This window comes from Somniosus microcephalus, chromosome 14 (assembly GCF_052327205.1).
Source record: "Somniosus microcephalus isolate GS21.2 chromosome 14, FLI_Smic_1.0, whole genome shotgun sequence".
Lineage (NCBI taxonomy): Eukaryota > Metazoa > Chordata > Chondrichthyes > Squaliformes > Somniosidae > Somniosus > Somniosus microcephalus.
The window spans coordinates 8,596,756-8,616,343 of NC_141000.1; the positions used below are offsets into that span (position 1 = coordinate 8,596,756).

At 47.3% G+C, this 19,588-nt stretch overlaps 1 protein-coding gene across 2 annotated transcripts in view; it reads left to right on the top strand.

Moving 5' to 3' along the window:
- grik1a (glutamate receptor, ionotropic, kainate 1a) overlaps window positions 1-14,873 on the top strand; it is a 434,840-nt gene extending 419,967 nt beyond the window's left edge. The window contains exon 18 of one of the 2 annotated variants that reach the window (XM_086006203.1): window positions 13,433-13,544. Coding sequence is in view for 1 of the 2 variants with exons in the window: in XM_086006202.1 (XP_085862328.1) it covers window positions 13,433-13,588 (156 nt within the window). In the remaining variant the exon portion in view is untranslated. Of the gene's footprint in view, window positions 1-13,432 lie in introns of both variants that reach the window. The other variant, XM_086006202.1, reaches the window with a different exon arrangement.
- Window positions 14,874-19,588: the final 4,715 nt, after the last annotated feature.

Genomic DNA, 19,588 nt, shown 5'->3' on the forward strand with positions numbered 1-19,588 from the left:
AAACATGCACAATCTGAATAAAGAGAATTATTTATTTAACAAACTCTGTGCCCTTCCCGCATGACAAACAAATACAGAGAAACCCCCAAAAAAAGTCAGACACATAACTGGCTCTCACAACCTGGAGACAATGAACAAAAGAGCTAAACAAAAATGACCATGATCTTCGACCTTCACAAAAAAAAACACAACATTTTGCCACACCTCCTACTTTTTGGCCTGCGAGGGTGATCTGCCTCGCTTGCGAGATTGGCCCCTTCCCGCCCTGCAGCTGCTCCGCAATGGGACCCCAGTGGCTGCAGCAAGGCTGGGGGAAGGCTGCTGAGGGTCAGATAGTGAGTCGGCAGATGCCCTTGGGGGACAGCCTGGACCAGCTCTGGGCCTGGAGGGCCCGGCTGCTGACTGCTCCAACTCTGCTTGGGCGGCAGCAGTCTGTCCTACGGGTGGTGGCAGCTGCACTGGAGGAGTCCCTGGTCGGACGACACACTGGCACTCGCACGGGCCAGCACTGAAGCATGCGCAGCAATCTGCTGAAGCACATTGTCTCCAGGTGTCTGACTGTTTTTTGGGGGGTTTCTCTGTATTTGTTTGTCATGCGGGAAGGGCACAGAGTTTGCTGAAGCACAGACTGCTGGCCTGCTGCGGTGCGGCGAGGGCCCCGGTGAATCCTGGCCAATCCAGCGAGGGTGGCAGCAGTTAGTGCTCGTGTGGCCCTGATCTGTGTCTGCATCAGACCAGCCAGTGACTGCATGGCATGACTAAGCACTTGGCTGGAAGCCACCTGTGCTGCCCCGAATTCCTGAACACTCCTTGCCAGTGACTTTATGCAGTCAGGCATCCTTGCCACTGCAGCCATGAGCTCAGTGTGCCTGCGCTCCGCCTGGGCACCCATTTCACCAAGGAGCCGCACCTCCTCTGCGCTCACTGTAGCAGGACTGGAGGCCACACTCACCCTCCGGGGAGAAGGCCGCCAAGCTTCCCTACCCCCCCCCCCTGCATTGCTGCAGCCTGCTGGGCCCCGGAGCTTCACCCTCCTCAAACCCTTCCCCCCTGCTCCCCTCCAGGGAAGACGTGTCCCCATCATGGCCATGGGCTGCCTCGGCTGAGGGTGGCACTGATGTTCTGGCTTCCTCTTCCTCCTCCTCGCCTTCCGATTCACTCACAGTGCCAGCTTGAGGGCCCGCCTCCTCACCTGGTGAATCAGCATCGGAAAGCAGGCAGGTACAAGAGTTGCTTTAGTGTGAGGACAGGGCGGCAGCGAGGGAGGCATGAGTGCTGCAATGCACTGCATTGGTTCGATAGTGCCAAAGGATGCTGGTGTGAGGCACAAGTGGAAAGAGAGAGGTCAAAAAGGTGATGACCTTACCATTGCTGTCCAGAACGGGGTCGGCATCTCCAGTGGTGACGGGGCCAATCAGCCGGCCTGCCATAACCCGCTCCACTCGCTGCTCCAGATCGCTGAGGTCTTTAAGTTCAGCACGGCCTCCCCCGGTCCATTGCTGCTGCCTCCTATTGTGGGCCAGCTTGCCCTGCAAGAGAAAGGACGGGCTCTGAGTACAGTGTGAAGCCCTGATCTTGGCTGCACTGCCTCCCATGGTGGATTCGCCCTGACAGTGTGAAGTCCTGATCTTGGCTGCACTACCTCCCATGGTCAAATAGCCCTGACAGTGTCAAGCCCTGATCTTGGCTGCACTGCCTCCCATGGTGGAATAGCCCTGACAGTGTCAAGCCCTGATCTTGCCTGCACTGCCTCCCATGGTGGAATAGCCCTGACAGTGTCAAGCCCTGATCTTGGCTGCACTACCTTCCATGGTCGAATAGCCCTGACAGTGTGTAAAGTGGTGAATGTGCATGTGAGTCCCATAGGTGTTGGATGAGGGCTGGGCATTGGGGCTTTCAGGACCCTTTGGCCATAAAGTGAGGTGCACATGCAGGGATGAAGAGGATACTGGAAAGGGTACTCACCCTGACAACCCGAGTGAGGTCGTTGAACTTCTTCCTGCATTGCGTTGGTGTCCTAGGGACCATGCTGCTGGAGGTCACTCTGCGTGCCACCTCCTTCCAAGCTTTTCTATATTCGCTGGGCAGCGGCCTCCTGCCACTGTCAGGAAAGAGGATAGGTCGCCTGCGCTCCACTGCACCAACCAGAACCTTTAGGGCCCCCTCACTGAAGCACTGCTCTCGCTCCCTGGCCTTCTCCGTGGTCATAGGCGTAACGATGTTGCAGCAGGTCTGTCCAGGCCTAGAATCAGGGCTCCAATGTGCAGGGCGTGGCTGCAAGCCAAATTGACCCTGCCCCTTTAAGAGGTGACCGGCGCCAGCGTGTCTGCCTGCAATCGCTAACTGGCCGCACCTGCGCTGCGCCCGCCCTCGGTGGTAGCGCCTCGGCTCGCCGGCTTAGTGCCTTAGGATAGTCGTGTACCTCCTGCTTTAGCGCAACAACAACCTCTTGGGGCGATGCAACTCAATTTCGGTGAAGGTGGCGCTAAGTTGCGCCGAGCGCTAAATTTAGCGAACGCCCGGCTGTAGCGCCCCAAACGTGGCGATACTGAATTTCTAGGCCATAGTGTCTACTTGTCATTCCTACCAACTTAAGCAAAGGGGGAAGCAACTTTCAGTATCTTGAAAATAAAATTATTTATATGTCGAGGGCAAGAAATGTCCATCAGGCTCATATGTCCTCATCCCCATCTTTGACAGATTTCACTGCCATATAACAACCCTCCCTTCCCCCCACCTGGGTGAGACAAAAGATCGGAGGAAAAGGGGCCATTCACGGGTCGACAGCGGGTCAAAGTGTTTTTGTGGGGTCAGGAGGGTATCCCCCATAATCTCGATTTATAATATCCATGATAATACTTTCCATCGTCTTTCCTACAACTGAGATTAGATTCGCTGGACCGTACTTCTCCAGATTTGACTTTAATCCCTTTTATTTTGAATAAGGATACTACATGGGCTTTGCGCTAATCATCTGGCACTGCGCCAGATCTCAGTGAGCTATTGAAAATATCTACCAGGGAATCATTATAAGACTTCTATCATTTCTTTTCACACCCTAGGATAAATTAAGCCTCCCTACCGTCCTTTCAATTTAATTAGCTCCTATCGCCTTGGTATCTTGTTTGGCCGTATCTACTAGGCAAGGGGCAGATCCAACCTTGTCATAGTTAAGAACAGAATAAAGTATCTGTGCAGCTTTTCTACAGTGTTTTTGTCATCATTTATAAATATCTCCAAGTCACCCTGCAATGGTCTTATTTGTTCCCTGACCGGCCCTTGACTCCTAATGCAAACACAAATTGCTTTCTCTATTGTCCTGACTATTTTCTACTGTTGTCTTCTCTAGATTCATTTGTTACCCTTCTGTTACCTTTTTCGTGGATGTTAAAGAAAAAATCTGCATTTAATACAGTGTCTCATTATGTCCCAGACTGCTTCACAGCCAATTCATTGGCCCACAAATTCCGTTCGCAGGCCTCCCGTGGGCGGAGGACTGCGATCTGGAAAAATCTGCACCTGGACCGGAGGAGCTCCCAGGAGGCGCACAATTCCGATCCTGGGCCTCTCCAAACTGCCGGTGCGCAGGGCCCACGTATCCCAGAGGAGCAGGCGGTTCGCAGCGTCCCTGGGATCACGTGGGCCATGGGGAGCCAATCAGAGAAGGGAATCTCCATTCATACATTTGACAGGAAGACCTTTCAAATATATGAATGGAGATCACCCCCAAAACAGAGTCAAACTTTAAATACATTTTTTTGTAAATCACATTTTTAAAATGACTTGAAATTACTATTTTAAACAAAACTTTAAATTCTTGAAAAAATAATTAAAGTTTTTTACAGGGCTAAAAATAAACTTACCTTTTTTAAAAGTATTTTTAAATGATAAATCAGTGGAAATTTTTTTTTTTACTTTAGTCCACTCTTATCCTGGTAAAAGCAGGCCTTACGCCCCTGCTTTTACCAGGCGCAAGAATTGTAAGGTTTTTCTGCGGGCGGAGGGTCTCCAAAAAGCAGAACTCTCCGCCCGCAGAGGCCCTTCTTGACAGATCGGAAATTCCGGTTTCCAGCGCATGCGCTGTGCATGCCTGAAACCGGCATTTCCGATGTCCCTACGGGTGTCCCTCGTACACACCCGTAGGGATCAGAATATCCAGCCCAATATTTTTGAAGTGCAGTCACTGCTGTTATGTGAGGCAATGCAGCAGCCGATTTACAAACAGCAAAAAGGTCCCACAAATGAAATAAATCACCAATTAATCAGTTTTATGGTTGCGGCACAAGTTCGCCAGGACACCAGAAGAACGCCCTGCTCCTATTTTTTTTAAAGTACCATGGGGTCTTTTACAGACACCTGAACAACCAAGGATGCCCTCAATTAACATCTCATCTGAAAGACAGCATTTCCGACACTCCCTCAGTGCTGAACTGAAGTATCAGCCTATTCTGTGGTCTAGCCCTAGAGTGGAGTTTGAACCCACAGCTACCTTCTGCCTCAGAGGAAAAAGTGCCACTAACTCAGCCAAGCACGTCATTGTAATCTCACCAAACTTAATTTATAAGCAAAATATTTCTTTGCCTTTCAGAGATTCCAAGCGCCAAACCTTTCCACAAGAATGCATATTTTGATAGTTAACATTTTCTCATTGTGTCGTGTCCTTTTTCCCTTTCTTGTAAGAAACACACGGATAATCATACCACCTTTATATTGAAACATAGAAAACTAGGAGCAGGAGTCGGCCATTCGGCCCTTCGAGCCTGCTCTGCCATTCAATATGATCATGGCTGATCCTCTATCTCAATACCATATTCCCGCCGTTTGTGTCTAGAAATCTATCTATCTCCTTCTTAAATATTGAGTTGGCACTATGTATAGTCACGCTATGTTCATCAGAAAAGGAGCAGACAATTGTGTGGAAACAATTACTAGATCCCAGTGTTCTGAAGTCAGGTTTTCAAAATGATCTCTCATTGGGGTCGATTTTCCTGGAGCCGTCAGGCGGGGTTTCAGGCGTGTGGGGGGTGGGGGGGGGAAATGCTGAATTCGGGGGTCCCGACACCATCCCGCCCAAAACCCCGCTCCACGCAAGTTTCAGAGGCGGCAGGTACCCGCCCCGCACTGGGACCCGCCGACCCGAGGCGGGAAGGGATTAGTGCCAATTAACTGCCCGTTAACAGGCAGTTTTTAGCCTAATCCCTATTTTGAGGGTGTCGTGTGGGATTCCCAACGGCTCCAAACCACGCCAGGTTAGACGAGGCGGGCCGTCGGGTTGAAGGAGTTGGAGGGGGTCGCGATGTCAGTGTTCAGGTGAGTGATGGGCGCATGAGTGCAAAGGTAAGTGTGTTTGGTGTGTCTAAAGTGTGTAAAGAACTTTTACTTACCTGAAAGCCTTTCTTCCTGTTAGATCCATGATTCTTTAAATAGGATGTTTCCCCAAGAACTACACGGAGGCTGTAACTTAACAATCAACAGGTGTTTACTGGAGTAGGGTAGTCTCAAGACTGGGAGTACAGAGGCAGGCTCAAGGCTTATATACAGGTGTGATCACTGCCGGTACTACAGTATACAGGAGCTGTAAAAGTAGTTCTCTCTTAAAGGTACATACACTACAATTCCTCCCCTTTTAGGTTAACAGTACCCATAACATTCAAATAACAATTAACACTTTAGCATGCACATTAAACAGATATAGTCCATTTATAAATTCAGTCTTTGGGGCGGCTTCCTGATCCTTTCTGGATAGCGCCTTTCCTGAGGTTCTTGTTCTTGGTGCAGAGGCGATTCTGGCCCCTTTCCATCAGTTCCCACTGCTACTGTTTCTGAGGTAGATGCTGCCAGTATGTCGGGTTCATTCCCAGGTACGCGAGACATGGGGTTGACTCGTTCCTGTGACGCTAAGATCTGGTCGACGTGGCGTCTCACAATGTTCTCCCCGACATCCACTGTGTACATTAATGGCCCCTGCCGTGTGCATATCGTTCCGGGTTGCCATTTCTCTGTTCGGTAATCACGGGCCAAGACTGGTTGTCCTACATTGAAGCTCCTTGTCGGCTTCTCATTGATGTGCTGGAATTGTTTATCCTCGACATTTCTTCGCACATTTGGTCTGAGCAAATCCAGGCGAGATCTCAACCTTCGGTTAAAGAACATCATGGCCGGGGTCTGGTTGGTGTATGTGTCGCATTTCGGTAGGCTAACAGGAAATTGTCCACCTTATGCTGCAGTGGAATGTCGTCATCGCACATGGCCCTTACTGCTTTTTTAAAGGTTTGTACAAACCTCTCAGCCAATCCATTGGTGGCTGGATGATACGGAGTGGAGGTGTAATGCCTTACCCCATTCCTTTTCATAAATCTTCGAAACTCTTCGGACACAAACTGTGGTCCGTTATCAGAGCAAATCTGCTCTGGCAAGCCGTTCCTGGCAAAGATGGTCCGTAGGACTGCAATAGTTTTCTCCGTGGTGGTGGAGGACATTTGGATCACCTCCGGCCATTTCGAGTGCGCATCCACAGCTATTAAAAACATTGAGTCCATGAATGGACCAGCAAAATCAATATGCACCCGTTGCCATGGAGATGAGGGCCACTCCCATGGGTGCAGAGGGGCATGTGGTGGTGCATTTTGGACCTTCTGGCATCCTGAGCAGCTCTTAGTTAGGTCTTCGATTTGTTGATCAATCCCCGGCCACCACACATAAGGCTTTTGATTTTCACCCCTCCCAGATGACCTTCGTGAAGCTCATTTAGCACTCTCTCCCTTAGCTTGGGTGGAATTACCACTCGGGATCCACACATCACTGTCCCCTGGCATACTGACAGCTGTTCTCTTCTGGATGAGAATGCTGGCAACAGTGAGTTGCCCTGTGTTGGCCATCCCCTCACCATCAAATCACATACCCGAGACAGTGTAGGATCATTGCGGGTCTCCTTCTCTATATCCGCATTAGTTACTGGCAATCGTTCAATTATTGACGAATAAAATATCTCGATAGGGTCCACTGCTGGTGCTTCCTCCACAGTAGGCAGTGGCAAGCGTGATAGCCCATCAGCATTTCCGTGCTGTTTCGTGCCTTTATATTCTATTTCATATTGGTTCGCCCCAGAAAAAGGGACAATCTTTGTAACCGTTGTGCAGTCATCACCGGAACGCCCTTCTTTGGATTAAAGATGGAGACAAGTGGTTGGTGGTCAGTCAGCAAGGTGAACTTCTGTCCATGCAGATAGTGGTTGAATTTTTTTACTCCCCATACTAGGCTGAGGGCCTCCCTGTCGATCTGGGCGTAGTTGCGCTCGGCTGAGGTTAGTGACCGAGACGCAAAGGCTACTGGCCTCTCCAACCCGTCCGGGTATTTGTGCGATAACACCGCTCCAATACCATAGGATGATGCATCACATGCCAACCGGATTGGTAGTGCTGGGTTGAAATGGGCCAACAGCTCTTTTGATGTGATCAAATCTTTGCACTTCTGGAAAGCTCGTTTACATTCGTCATTCCACTTCCATAGTACCCCCGTTTGCAGTAGGGTATTCAGTGGGTGTACTACTGTAGACAAATTTGGTAAGAACTTACGGTAGTAGTTCACCAGCCCGAGGAACGACCTCAGTTGTGACACATTTTCCGGTGCTGGAGCCTTGACTACTGCCTCAATCTTTTCAGGGGACTTATGTAACCCCTCTTCATCAATAATGTGGCCACAATACGAGATCTGCTTCTGGAAAAACTCGCACTTGTGGCGATTAGCTTGTAGCCCATATTTCTTTAATCTAGCGAGCACCTTCTCCAGGTTGGCGAGGTGCTCACTGTCATTTTCGCCCGTGACCAGGATGTCGTCCAAATAACACTGGGTCCCTGGAATTCCTTGCAGGACTTGATCCATTGCCCTTTGCCAAATAGCCAGAGCTGATGCTACCCCGAACACCAGTCGGTTGTATTGATAGAGACCTTTATGAGTGTTGATCATGAGGTATTGTTTCGAGGCTTCTTCTACCTCCATTTGCAAATACGCCTGGGCCAGATCAATTTTGGTGAAGCGTTTACCCCCAGATAGCGAGGCGAAAATATCCTTAATCCGTGGAAGCGGATATTGTACCGTGTGAAGGACTGGGTTCACTGTCACCTTGAAATCCCCTCAGATGCGGACCTTCTTTGGTTCCTCAGGCGTATTACTCAACGACCTCTTCATTACAGGGACGGTGGGTGTAGCCCACTCGCTCCAGTCTACTTTGGACAGTACTCCTGAACGTTCCAACCCTTCCAGCTCTGCTTCAACGGCTGGTCGGATCGCATAAGGCCTTAAAAAACTTTGGACTTGCATTTTCCTCTATTTTAATCGTTGCTGTTATGCCTTTTAGTGTTCCAAGTCCCTCCTGGAACACTTCTTGTGCGTCAGTTAGCATTTTTGACAGTCGTCCAGGTGTGGCGTCATCATCCTTTTTGGCCTCAACCTTCAGTGCCTGTATGGAATGCCAATCTAGTTGTATCTTCCGGATCCATTCACGTCCTAGTAGTGGTGGTCCTCCATCTGGCAATACATATAGGTCCATTTTAGGTATTTCCTGGCCTTTGTATATCACTTTCACCCTTATTTTTCCTTTGGGGTAGACTTTTTGCCCCGCGTACGTCTTCAAGACAATCTCTGTAGCTTCCAAGGGTATATGTGGAAATAGCCGCTTGTAGTCCCTTTGGTTTATGACTGTTAGGGCTGATCCAGTGTCCAATTCCATTTACACTTGGACTCCGTCTATCTTGAGTGTGACCCAGATAGTCTGGTGATCCTCCATTTTGGTTACCTTATGTAGTTTCAGACAACCCAGCTCCTTCCTTCCGGAGTCTGTATCACTTCCCTGTTCGTCTGAACTACCGTCCATCACCTTATGTACCTTTTTGTACTTCTCCTGTGGCGATTTCCTGCTGTTGGTTTTCTTCCCTGACCTGCAGACTCTTGCTATGTGTCCTGTCTTTCCACACTGTCTGCACACTTGGTCCTTGAACCAACAATCCTTCTGATCGTGTGTTGTTCTGCCGCAGCAATAACACTTCCCTGCTCCATATGACATTTCATTGGCGCCGTATTCTTGCGGTCTCCATTGTATCTCTGCAGCGCCCTGTGCAGCTGCTTCGTGTGATACTGCCATGCTGAAAGCCTTGTCCAGCGTAAGATCCTTTTCTGATAGAAGCTGTTTCTGGGTTCCTTCACTTTGAAGCCCACACACAAACTTGTCCCTTAATGTATCTGATAGTCCCGCTCCAAACTGGTAGTGTTTCGATAACTTGCGCAGTTCCGTTAAGTACTCAGCATTACTTTCGTCTTTATGCTGGTTCCTTTTGTGGAACTTAAATCTTTCTGCTATCAGCAGCGGTGTGGGGCTTAAGTGGTCCTGTAGGATTTCTACTATGCTTTCGAAATTCTTATCCATGGGCTTCTCTGGGGTTATCAGGTTTCGCAGTAAGCCATAAGTTTTTGCACCCATGGAATTTAACAAAACCAGTGCTTTCCTAGCATCTGGCACTTCATTCGCCCTGCAGTACACCTCAATGCTTTCCACATATGTCGCCCAATCTTCGACTTCATTGTCGAACGCCGTGATGCTGCCACTCTTCGCCATCCCTGGGTGTAATTTAACTGTCTAAATGGCGTCTCCCGCGCTCTCCCTTCTTCTCCGCTGGAACAAAATGGCATCTCCCGCGCTTTCCTTCCTTCCCGCGCTCGCCCTTCTTCTCCGCTGCAGCTTCTAAAAATGACATCTCCCGCGCTCTCCCTTCTTCTCCGCGGCTCAATGGCGTCTCCCGCGCTCTCCCTTCTTCTCCCCATGGACGCGGTTCAGCCCTTGAGCCCTGGCTGTGCTCTGCGCGTTCTCCTGTGCGCCTTTCCCGTTGCCGTCGCTCGGTCCTGAACCCGGCTGCTGCTTTACCCTCTCTCTCTCTCTCTGCTCGTTTTTCCTCGACGCCGCTCGGTTTTTTAACCCCCGGCCGCGCCCTGTGCGCTTCACCCTCTCTCTTACCCCATCGACACTGCTCGGCTTTTCTACGCCGTCGGTCGGCTCCCGCCGCCGCTGTCCGGGAAGGGTGTGCGCTGCACCTGTTGCCAGTCTGTTGCTGGATCGTCGTGGCTGGGGAACCAAGCCCGGCTCTCAACAGCCACTCCTGCAATGTTTACTTGCTGCCGGATGACTGGGTGGTTGCCCGTGGTCGACGCCCGTGCTTCTGGCCTTGACTTTCTTCCACCGTCCTCCCGGAGCGACTCCTCGATGGGAACTGCAGAGTTGCAGGCAGATTCGAATCAACCTTGTCGCCACTGTTAGATCCGTGATTCTTTAAATAGGATGTTTCCCCAAGAACTACACGGAGGCTGTAACTTAACAATCAACAGGTGTTTACTGGAGTAGGGTAGTCTCAAGACTGAAGTACAGAGGCAGGCTCAAGGCTTATATACAGGTGTGGTCACTGCCGGTACTACAGTATACAAGAGCTGTAAAAGTAGTTCTCTCTTAAAGGTACATACACTACACTTCCTGTAGGCATCGGGAGTGCATCACTCAGCCGGCACTTAAAGCTGAATGGCTGCGATCTGTGAAAAGTGACAGCCTTCAGCTTTCAGTGCTGCTGAGAGTTCTAACTGAGTCTGTGCAGAAGGACTCATGTTAGAACTCAGACTGTCAGTGTTTGGCAGCTTCAAACAGCTGTAAAACACCGATATTTCATCTGTCAAGAACTCTTGACAGATGAAATTTCAGTCTGTGACATCACCTGTTGCCGGGTGGCCCTTAATTGTCCTGCTGAGCCCACTGGGCGGGCTCAACAAGGTCAATCAAGGGAAAATCGCACGGATTGGCCGGACGTCGATGTAGGCGGGTCTAAAACCCGAAAGTTGTAGTCCCGCCTTCTTCCCGACAGCTTCGGGAAAATCGACCCCATAGTGTTTATACAATACTCATTTCCTCAATACAACATGAATAAAAATGTAACCTAAGAGCCTCAGTCATTGGTTTGGCATCTTCACTACAAAAATAGATAGGCACAAAATGATGTAATGCCACTTGGTTAGTACAATTCATCATTCAGAAGAAGAAAGGCCAGTGGCCTCATCAGTTCTTCTCATCTAAGCTGGCAGAAGCTAATTATTGCCAGCTTCTTAACTTGCAATCTGCAATTCTAATCACAGTTCAATTTCTCTGCAGTTATAACTTTGAGAGCATATTTGTAAAGCAGTGTTATTTCCCCAAAGTCACTGGACTCTGATTGCTTTATGCAGCTGCTTGAACAGTCTGAGCATGTGACTCAACCACATCGAAGTGTATCTCATCGGTCCTTTCTGTGAGGTTTTTTTCCCAATCCTGTCACATTCACCTTCCAAGAAATCCATCATCTCACATCTTTATGAACATTGTAGTTATTCTAAAATGTCCCAGTAGTCACGGGTCCTGCTTTATTCTTAGTTTGGTTCCCTGCTGTTTGGTTGTGCCTCATTATCCGAAGTTATGTTAGTCACTTAATTATACACCGATATAATCCTGTGCAGAAATGCAGAGCATGTCAGGCTGGTAATATTGGTAATGATGATAAATACTTCATATTCTAAGTAATATAAGCACCTTGACATTTTTTTAAAGTAAAAATGATTGTGGTTGATTAAAAATGTATTCCCATATTGCTTGTTCATAGCACTGTTATCATTTCTACTTTTAATGCAATTTAATATTCTTGTCTGGAGCACTCCGGTATAGTGCAAGACAAAATTCTCAAACAGGATACCAAATACCACAACAAATCCAAGTTTTTTTCTGACATTCACACTCAAGTTTTCCCTGGGGGGTGGGTTAAGCCATCTTGGTGAGGCCATCCACAGCAAGAGGGGGAAACTGGCCAAGGGAGACCACTTCCTGTTTTGCCCAAACATGGCTCCGAGCAGGTTCAAATGAATCAGCTTTGGTCTATGTGGAGATGTTTGTCTGCTGGGCCATAGAAACATAGAAGATAGGAGCAGGAGTAGGCCATTCGGCCCCTCGAGCCTGCTCCGCCATTCAATGCGATCATGGCTGATCATCCAAATTCAGTACCCTGTCCCTGCTTTCTCCCCATATCCCTTGATCCCTTTAGCCTTAAGAAATATATCTAACTCCTTCTTGAATATATTTAATGAATTGGCCTCAACTGTCTTCTGTGGTAGAGAATTCCACAGGTTCACCACTCTCTGGGTGAAGAAATTCCTCCTCATCTCAGTCCTAAATGGCTTACCCCTTATCCTTAGACTGTGACCCCTGGTTCTGGACTCCCCCGCCATCGGGAACAGCCTTCCTGCATCTAGTCTGTCTAGTCCTGTTAGAATTTTATAAATTTCAATGAGATCCCCCCTCATTCTTCTAAACTCTAGCGAATATAAGCCTAATCGACCCAATCTCTCCTCATACATCATTCCTGCCATCCCAGGTATCAGTCTGGTGAATCTTCGCTGCACTCCCTCCATGGCAAGAACATCCTTCCTCAGATAAGGCGACCAAAACTGCACACAATACTCAAGGTGTGGTCTCACCAAGGCCCTGTACAACTGCAGCAAGACATCCTTGTTCCTGTACTCGAATCCGCTCGCTATGAAGGCCAACATAGCATTTGCCTTCTTAACCGCCTGCAGCACCTGCATGCTTACCTGTTCCAGGAGGATAGCACACAATGGGTGGCTAAACAGTACTAGTACGAACAAAAGGAGAAATTATAATGTGAAAAATAAACGTGGCCTGCGTTATTTCACCTAAAAATATGAAGCTTGTGCAGAACGGGTCTTTGTATAATTTACTACATTATCTTCTTTTTCTTCACTCCGTGCTATTTCTTCTTCTATATCTGGCAGAACATGCTCTGGGTTGTTTCTGTAACGGAGATTCCTTTTTTTAATGAGGCGGGTCATTAGCCTGACCTGTGGGGAGGGACAAGCTAGATGCGATGGGGGCGGGGTTCACCATCCCGCTCCCATCGGATGCAAGTATCCGCTGGATGTCAACCCAGTATTCAGAGACTGGAGCTCTTGGCTCCACTTGCCGAGGGGGGTCTGGAGTGGTCTTCTGACTCAGAGGTGGGAATGCTACCACTGAGCTAAGGCTCACTCCAATAATACATTATCAGTAATAAATAATATCTTACATGAAATATAAGATTACCGGTCGATCTCCTGTCGCGCCACACATGGGGAGCCGTGACCAAGGGCTTCTCTGTTGTGCCAGGCTGAGCAACCAGCACATGCACTACAGTGCCATCACTGGTGGGAAGGTGTCATTACAATGTGACAACTTTACATAGGCAGTTGCCATTATAATTATGGATATGGGAATTTATAATGGAATAAGTTGACAGGAAGTGTGTGCAGACGTGAGACTTGCAATACATGATATAGTGATGCCCAGTACAAATAATTTGTTTATGCTCTTATTTCCTAGTGCTTTACATTCAGCACAGTGATCGAGGAGCTTCGTGTTTCACTTCGGTGTCACACAAAACTGAACAAAAATTCTAGAACCAGAAGAAAATACGGGCTGTCAAGCATCCTCATGTGTCATCAAAGGCGAATTATCCGAAAAGAGACAATAACATGAAGTTTACAATTTGGCAGATAAGACTCCTTGATGCTATCTGCAATTATACTGTTTACCTCATGGACAATATTATGGATTATTGGACTTCCTGGCCGCGAACAGTGTTGGGAGAAACTCTTTATACTGAATTTTTTTTCTAAATAATCAAATGAAGAAAATGTGAAAAATGTTGTGATCAATCATTTTTTTTTCCATTTGCAAAAGTGGGGTTTTAACTGATATTGCCATATAAAGGGTCACTGCAACTGAGAGTTTAGATTCTTGCAAGTACCTTTGTAGCACTAGAAGCCGTTGTAAGGATAAACATTTCCTCTTGGTGCTTTAATGTTCAATTAAACAAGTTTATTGAGGTCTAAATGGTAAAACATCGTAAAGATCACATTCTTCTCTTACCTAATCATCGCTGCCCCATTACAGCTGCTGCAGACTGTCTATTAAACAACAAGGTTTAACTAGAGTTTAAATTATACAATTTCCTGCTGAACTCACTCCACTTATTCACTCACTCTCCTACAAAATCGTGGAACTACAGATCCTTGTTCTCCATCATGATGTTTGCGAAGTGCAATCTCCTCTTCTGTCTCACCCTAAGCAGAATGATCTGGGTGTTCACTGTCTTGCTTCTGGGGCATGAGTCACCCCACAGATGGTCCTGTTGGAAACCTTACTTTGTAATAACTAGGTCCAGTGATTCATTGGACTTTACTTCATTGTGGGAACGTGTAAACTGTGTACAAGCGAACTACAGATTCACTCGGCTACTCTGTACTTAGTTAATGGTTCTTAAGTTTAGGTTCATAAGTTTAGATGCATAAGAGTTCAGAGGGGTGAGGAATGATCAGTTTTGAGTTTTGGTGTTTCTGCCATTTAAGCCTTGATTTAATCTGTTTTTATTTGTTTCCTGAATAAAACATTGACGGCTTTTTAAGAATCTGTTTGCACTTTCTCAATATGTTCAGACAGTTCTTTTTATGAATGAACACTTAGGATCGAAGAATCATAGAATAGTACACAGAAGGTGGCCATTCGTTAATTCAACAAAACAAACATTAACCTTGAACATACATTGGCAGAGATCACCCACTTCTCTCACAGTGACCGAAAAAAATTCTCTTTTCCAATTCTTTTCAAGGAAAGTAGAAAGATATACCTGCATATATAATAAATAATGACCAGGGTCGGGAAGCCTGAATCATTTTCAGGTTTGGACCTTATTTGTAGTTAGTGAGGTGTGGGCATCAAACGGGCGCTCCACTGCAACTTGGGAGGATAGGATATCGGCACGCTCCTACACTCAGCCAGCCAGTTGATCAAACCGGAGGGGAGGGGGTGGGGTGGATAGGGGGGAGCCATTCCTGGAGGGGTGTGAGCACAGGCCTGCCGCAGGCTACAGTATTTTTTATAGAGCCTGGCGAGGTAGCAGCGCTCTTCTTCCTGGATCCCCCTACCCAAAATTTCAGGGCCTTTTGTGGGACGCCCACTCACTGCCTGGTACAAATGTGCGCATGGTGCATGGCACGTGGTGCATGGCGCATGCTGCATGGCACGTGGCACATGCTGCATGGTGCGTGGTGCATGCTGCATGCTCTGTCCATTTGTAACTGCAAATTGCAAAGGGGCTCCTAAAACTGGCGTAGGACCCTAATTTGCCTATGCAAGCAGCCTCCCGCTCGCCCATTTACAGGCCCATCTGAAAATTGCATCAAGCAGACCTTGGGCATCCCTGGAGCGGCCGAGGGTTGTTTCGGTGACAAATCCTGACTTTGATTCCAATTAAGAAGAGAAACTGTATTCATTCATTCACTACAATATGGTTTGTTGTTACATCGTTTTTATTCATGAAACAAAAATAGGATTCAACCCTCATTTAACCTGCAAACAATACAACTGTGACTGTTTCAATGAGATCAACCGCTCATTCTTATATTCACTGGAGTTTAGAAGAATGAGAGGGGATCTCATTGAAACTTATAAAATTCTGACAGGACTGGACAGTCTAGATGCAGGAAGGATGTTCCCGATGGTCGGGGAGTCCAGAACCAGGGGTCACAGTCTAAGGATAAGGGGTAAGCCATTTAGGACAGAGATGAGGAGGAATTTCTTCACCCAGAGAGTGGTGAACCTGTGGAATTCTCTACCACAGAAGGCAGTGGAGGCCAATTCATTAAAAATATATCCAAGAAGGAGTTAGATATATTTCTTAAGGCTAAAGGGATCAAGGGATATGGGGAGAAAGCAGGGACAGGGTACTGAGTTTGGATGATCAGCCATGATCTCATTGAATGGCAGAGCAGGCTCGAGGTGCCGAATGGCCGACTCCTGCTCCTATCTTCTATGTTCTATGAATAGAAATCATAAATCCTAATTATTTACTAGTTTCTCCAGCAGTGGCCTTTCTATCCAAGCAGTACAAGTGGTAGAGAACACAGGCTTGAATCACTAATGTCTTCTGGAATCCTGAGCTTGGTTAATCTGCTGCAGGACGTTACTGATGTATGCACGGGTAACCTGCGCGGGTAACTTTAGTGATAAAACATAGCACAATACAATGGCCAAACAGGGAAGTCCAGCTGTTCTCCATTACTCCAAATAAACAAGTGCCATGTATTAGACAACAGTGAACGGTTTTTAAAAAAAAATCAAGTTGATAGTTCGTGAGACTTTTAACTTAAAGTAGTTAATAATTTACCACCAACAAACTTAGACATATCAGACCACAAGAGCCGAGAGATCCATATTGGGCCGTATTTTCTGATCGGAGGCTTCCCGCGTGCGGAGGCCTCCGATCTGGAAAAAAATCTACGAACTTAACCTGAGGGCTCCCAAGGTCTGGACACTTCCGCTCCTGGGCCTCTCCAAACTCCAAGTGCGCAGGACCCACGTATCCCAGAGGCGCAGGCGATTCGCAAGCGTCCCTGGGATCACGTGGGCCATGGGGAGCCAATAGGAGAAGGGAATCTCCCTTCATACACTAGACAGATCGACCCGTCAAATATATGAATGGAGATCAATGGAAAAACATAGAAAAGCTTTAAATAAATTTTAAAAACATCACCTTTTTAAAATGACTTGAAATTAAAAATAAATAAAGGATTTTAAGCAAAAATTTAATTTTTTGAAAAATAATTATTAAAGTTTTTTACCAGGCTAAAAATAAACTTATCTTATGAGTGAAAAATTTTTTTTTTTTTTTACTTTTTTCAACTCTTATCCTGGTAAAAGCAGGCCTATGCCTTACGCTTTTACCAGGCATAAGATTTTGAAGTATTTTAAGCGGGTGGAGGTTCTGCAGAAAGCGGAACTCGCCCCCCCCCCGCAGAGGCCCTTCTCCAGGGCAGGCGTCCGATCTGTCGAGAACATTCTTGACAGATCGGAAATGTCGGTTTTCAGCGCATGCGCTGTGCATGCTTGAAACCAGCATTTCCGATGTCCCTACGGGTGGGTACACAGCTCGTACCCACCCATAGGGATCGGAATATCCGGCCCTATATCTTCACGGTCATCAGAGACATTAGATGGATGTGTAACCGCCCCCTCGACCCGACTCCAAGGGTCAGCAAAGGATGCGGCTAAATATGTAACACTGGGCTCCCCGAGAAGACAGACTGTGCAGTTACCAGAACATGGAACCTTCTCTGCACATGCGCACACAAACATAAAAGTAAACACCGGATACTTAATACTAAATTTTACCAACAACAATTGGTTGCCTTCATTTGGTATGAAATAAAAATTCTAATAACAAAAGCTCCTATTTTTTTCCAGCAATATCAGGTGTAGGATTCGCAAAATTGGATTTAATATTAATAAGGGTCAAATGGCAGAAGAGGCCGTGATTTTAAAGACTGTTTTAAAAGAAGCCCAGAAAAAGGGGCATACAAAATGGCCACCGTACCATGTGACCAGCTTATTGGGACACTTTAAAATGGTTCCTGCGCAACCTCAGACAGATTTGTGGATTCAATCCACAGTAAGTTCTGGAAGCCGTTCCTGAGAGAACGAAACCAGACCCACAGGTATGCATATGGATTAGATGCAGATCCAGTCAAGATCGGCCTGGAGACAGAGGCCATCAAAATGTTGCCCCAGACAAAAGGGGACAATTTCATATTCATGAGAACAGCACCCAGGACTAGATAACGAGATCAGCAGGGCATTCAAAACAATGGAGGTGATTCCAAACCAGAGATGGGCCTGTTACCAGCCATTTAAGACATTTTAAATATAATAACTACCCCACTGTGCTGGCAGCCTGCCAAAAATAAAACAAAGACTAACCTGATTTTGGGCGGGAAGTGAAGCCTCTGGAAGAAAGGTATATCTGGAGAGACTTTTTCGGCAGTTGATCAAGTTGGGCAGTCGGGACAGGCAGGCCAGAGCGAGTTGGAAGACAGACAGTTGCAAGCCTGCAGTTTGAACACAGACACGCCGGGTTGGAGAGCTGGAAACACGTAGCTTGAATCCGGACACCCAGAAGAAGGAGCAGTCAATCGCAGGCGTTCCGCCCCGGGGAAGCACATCGGGAGATCATCGACCATCCCCGGGCCGTTGCCGGAACGAGAGGCCATAGACCCAGCTTGGGAGAAGAGACAAAAAAAATATCAAGCGAAGAAACCTTCCAGCCACCACGACTCAGTAGAAGAGAGGAAAGGAACCTGAAGAAGCGATGGGAGCCAGCCCGAGGCTCCTCTGACCAGGGTCGAGTCGACGATCCTCGACCCCGCCGACATCCAGGCCCGCGGTGTCCAGCCGCCCCCGACCCCCACCTCAGGAGAGAGGTGTGGCGCAGCTCGCAGGGACTCCACGGTCCACGTGGAGACGAGACGCCTGAAAGGACCAAACACAGACTCGATTTCAAAACCTTGCACTTCCTAGTGGGATTGGTGAGCATGTTTCTGGCCCTTCACAATCAGATCTAGATAGGTTTAATAAGGGGGTGGATTTAAGGGTACAATTAACATGAGTTGTTGTCCCTCGATGTTCCGTGTGTTTCCTTATTTCATAATGATCTTTGTAGAGTATAAGATGCCTGTATTTGCTTTAGTTAGTACTGTGTCGTTATGATTTGTTTTGTGTTTTTCCCTCCCATGTACTCCCTCATCTGCTTGCATTTGTTTTGATATTTTTCCTTATGCAATAAAATTTCATTTTGTTTCATCAAACTTGGTCTACACGAGTTTTCTCTACATTGCAGTTCCTGCGCCTAAGTCCAGAGTATAGAATCTAAGGGGCGAGTGGGTCGAACCACTCAAGGTTTACTGTGCAAGAGAGAGAAGCCTCTAGAGAGAGAAACCTCAGGGAAACCCCTCGAGGAAAACTCCTTACACAGGTACCAGCTATAATATATTAAAATCAATATATTTTCCACATCTATTCAAAAGTCTTTATAATTTGCCGTTATTACCCCTCTCCTCAAAAAGCCAACCTTTGACTCCCTCCGTCCTTGTAAACTACCACCCCATCCCCAACCTCCCTTTCCACTCCAAAGACCTTGAACGTGTTGCTGCCTCCCAAATCCGTGCCCATCTCTCCCGAAACTCCATGTATGAATCTCTCCAATCAGGTTTCCACCCCTGCCACAGTATCGAAATGGCTCTTATCTAAGTCACAAATGACATCCTATGTTTTTTTTATTCAGTCATGGGATGTGGGTGTTGCTGGCATTTATTTCCCATCCCTAATTGCCCTCGAGAAGGTGGTGGTGAGCCGCCTTCTTCAACCGGTTTGATACAACTGAGTGGCTTGCTAGGCCGTTTCAGAGTCACCACATTGCTGTAGGTCTGTAGTCACATATAGGCTAGACTGGGTAAGAACATAAGAAATAACAGGAGTCGGCCATTTGGCCCTTCGAGCCTGCTCCACCATTCAATAAGATCATGGCTGATCTTCTACCTCATCTCCACTTTCCTGCACTATCCCCATATCCCTTGATTCCTTTAATATTCAAAAATCTATCGATCTCTGTCTTGAATATACTCAACGACTGAGCCTCCACAGCCC